Source organism: Puntigrus tetrazona, chromosome 7, assembly GCF_018831695.1.
Source record: "Puntigrus tetrazona isolate hp1 chromosome 7, ASM1883169v1, whole genome shotgun sequence".
NCBI lineage: Eukaryota > Metazoa > Chordata > Actinopteri > Cypriniformes > Cyprinidae > Puntigrus > Puntigrus tetrazona.
The window spans coordinates 6221058-6224612 of NC_056705.1; the positions used below are offsets into that span (position 1 = coordinate 6221058).

Below are 3555 nucleotides of genomic sequence, written 5' to 3' on the forward strand. Positions count from 1 at the left end.
CTCTCTCTCTCTCTCTCTCTCTCTCTCTCTCTCTCTCTCTCTCTCTCTCTCTCTCTCTCTCTCTCTCTCTCTCTCTCTCACACACACACACACACACACACACACACACACCTGTGTGAGGTCAAACATTTGTCAACGACCACAGACGAGGTATTGTCTCCGCAGACGACACGCCTCTCCTCGACCAGACACCTGCAATCAGAGTCACATTCTAAACATTCCATTGCAAACATGTCATTTTTTTCATTTAAAAGTGGGGTAAAGACTGGGGAAAACATAAAACTTAAGTGTAAACCTTCAAAAGTATTCATAATTAATCATAATTGCATAATTTAGTTTTTTCATAAACTGATACCAACAACCAATGATTGTAGTAGTGAGATCGTAAGACTTGTTTTCACAAACTATATCTTGAATGCAATTGTTTTTCCAAATGAATTAAACAACGAAACAAACTTCTCTGAATACACTTAATATGTGTACCTTTGATTTCGATATTTTGGTATTATTTACTATATTTATTTTTTGTTTAAAAAAAGCATTTTAAGGAAACTTCTCAATGAAATGCACATTAAGCTCTGTATACACTCTCTGAAGAGTCAAATCAACCACATTTCTAGAATTTCCTTGGCTCAGCTTGTTTTTTCCCATTCATATGGGGACCTCAATGAGCTTCTTTTCATGGCGCTGCCATCTTTCTAATTTTGACTCTGAATCAGGTGAAAACTGCCTGACCCCCTCCATAAAATAGCCAATTACTGAGTAAATATGCATCCTTGACATTTAATGCTTTGGCTTTCATCCCCATACATGCCTGTCTTTCTTCAGAAAAGATATTAGCAAAATCAAAGATTTGAGCGGGGCTCCTCTGGTTGAGTTGACATGGAATGATTTTATTGAGAAAGTGTGTATGCACGCGCTTCGTTTTCGATTTTATACAGTTTTATTTAACGGGTTTAATGCAGAGAAACAAAGGAAAAACAAACGAGTAGACATTTATGGTAGACGTTCACTGTCAGCTCATGACTGAGTCAACTGAAAAGTCTGAACTAATGATGCTCACAGCTCAGTAAATGCTGCGTATTTGCATGTGATGAAACGAAAGCGTGCAGAGAAACAGTCGTTATATCAAATATATGTATCAATGTGACCGACGTCTGGTACCAAATATGCCAAACGCAGTAATAAATCTGCTTGTATATCGTTCTTGCGTTCGCTTCTGACATGCTCTCGTACCTGAGCTGCGATTTCAGATGGTCTCGATCCCACCGTGATCCTGAAACAAACAAACTCGCAAAAGTCAGAAAACATTCAAACGGAGAGGAGCGCGTTGAAGAGCGTTCGTCCGTGACGCAGCGGTCTTTACCTGAGTCTTCTCATCTGCCGGAGCTGCTGCAGAGTCTATAAGAGGCTCGCTGCTCCTGTTCTACAGAAAGACATGAGAGAGATGCTGAAACAGACAAACATTTACTGCTGAGCTCCGGAACATCGCAAACCGATTGTGCTGATACCTTAAACAGTGTGTGTGTGTGTGTGTGTGTGTGTGTGTGTGTGTGTGTACCTGCGAGAAAAACCTGAATGGATTTAATTTTTGAATCGTTCCCATGATTATTCCAGGATCCTGAAATTGAAATGTAAACATAAATAATAATATTCATCATAATTATCAATAATACAATTCAACTACAAAATAAACTTCTCATAATTAAAATTACAGACTTATAAATTATAACAATAATAATAATAAAAATAATAAATATAAATAATAAAACCAGGCAAGTTTATCCAGAAAGGATAATTTTTATTTAATTTAATTAATTTGATTTTATTTTATTTAACGTAAATTGTAAAAATACTGTCAAGAGACATAACAATCTCATATAAAACCTCAGAATATAGAATATAGAAAACAGCTTTTTAAAGATGTGTATTATAATTAAAATCTACAGATGAAAATAGCTGAAGTGCAATAAAATAAACAATTAAATGTCTGAAATGTACCAGTGCATGACAAAAAAACTATGGCCCGTGTAATCAGTCACAACAGAGTTTTATTTTTTAAGATAACATTACAGTACTAACCGGAAGAAGCTATTATTTGTTCAGTTAAACAGAAGAAGCTCCAGACCTGCTTGTGCTGAGGTTCCTGGCTCTCTGCTGCCTCTCCTGTCCTGACAGGTGTGTCCTACAGCAGAGACATCAAGTCAAAGACATGTACACACTCTCAAACATCGGCACGCCTTACTTTCACAAAACCGCAACTTTAACACTCAGATTTGGATTTTCAGAAAGAAAACCGGATCTTCAAGGACTAACAAGGTTGACCTGATTGAACAGCAATAAAATAAATACAAGCCAAAACCACATGCCTAGAATAATAAATGATGACACAAACAAAAAGCCTCACCTGTTTGCCATCGTTATTAACTGAAGCTGTGGGTATGGACGAGCTCATGCACGGAAACATCATCAACACTACTGCTAATGACATTTATGACACTTTCAAGTCATTTTACGATACATTTTTGTTTGCATTTTCTTAAAAAAAAAGAAAGCTACTGTGTTATGATCTGCCTGGAGTTTGAGGGGATTATTGACTAATGCACATCAACTGAAAATTCAATGCGCATTGGACATAACTTTTAATAAAAGGATGATTAGAGCATTCTGGGGTGGATAATTATTTATTAAGCTTCCTTTTAATAGAGGTTTGAATTCACACGCTTTGGATCTCCAACCAAAACGCCCTTTCAGGTGAACGTTACCTGGGAAGATGACTTAAAGGGATGGAGTTTCTGCATCACACCGATCATTCCAGACCGGGCCCTGCTGAACAAAGCACTCAAGCAGTGAAGTGTAATGATGACAGTAATAACAGCAAGCCCTTTAAATTAAAGAGAGCCTCATTAAAACACAGACCGGTTGACGGGACGACCTGCTCGGAGGGCGCTCACCTGTCCGTGCTATTGTTTTTGCGCCTCTGACTTTTTAGCATTCTTAGTGTAAACCGACACGTAACGCGTGTACGCATAACTAACGGCAAAGTGGAAATACCAGAGCTAAATGAGCAAACAGACACACCTGCAAAACACTTCTGTTCACTGATTTAGTTTTTTGTAACTGTTGGTCACACCACTGATGACGGATACACATTGAGTCTGACCTATCTGCTATGAGAAACACTCTAGACACTAATACCTAACAACTATTTTTGTCCTGGCGGCCCAGCTGACTCATGTGTAAGCAATGGCTCCTGAATATTAATTACATAAGTTAAGGTTATAATGTAGGACAGGGGTACCCACATTTATATAGAGGAACAAAACGGTGTCAAATAAAGGTAACATTAGCCAAATTTAATAATATAGTGCTTCATGTTCAATGAAAACTGTGGCATTTTCAAATGGCAAATTATTTTATGTTGACAGCCAGTTTTAAAGACAAAAAAAGCCTATATGGTAGTTTTATTTGTGTGAAAATGCACAATATTTACGGTGACAACACACCTAACGTGCTATTCAATCGTTTTTGTTAAGAGTACAAACAAACAAAAAC

The 3555-nt window shown here is 37.4% G+C and overlaps 1 protein-coding gene and 1 long non-coding RNA gene across 2 annotated transcripts in view; both read right to left on the bottom strand.

Annotated features, from left to right (window-relative positions):
* LOC122349384 (apolipoprotein L4-like) overlaps positions 1–129 on the bottom strand; it is a 9404-nt gene extending 9275 nt beyond the window's left edge. The window contains 1 exon segment of the mRNA XM_043245405.1: positions 112–129. Within this exon segment, the coding sequence (XP_043101340.1) occupies positions 112–129 (18 nt within the window).
* Positions 130–1263: 1134 nt separating this feature from the next.
* LOC122349042 lies at positions 1264–2453 on the bottom strand. The gene is made up of 5 exons (XR_006251393.1): positions 2408–2453; positions 2129–2185; positions 1562–1621; positions 1367–1426; positions 1264–1276 (listed from the first exon to the last, which is right to left on the bottom strand). It is a non-coding gene; the product is annotated as an uncharacterized LOC122349042 (long non-coding RNA).
* Positions 2454–3555: the final 1102 nt, after the last annotated feature.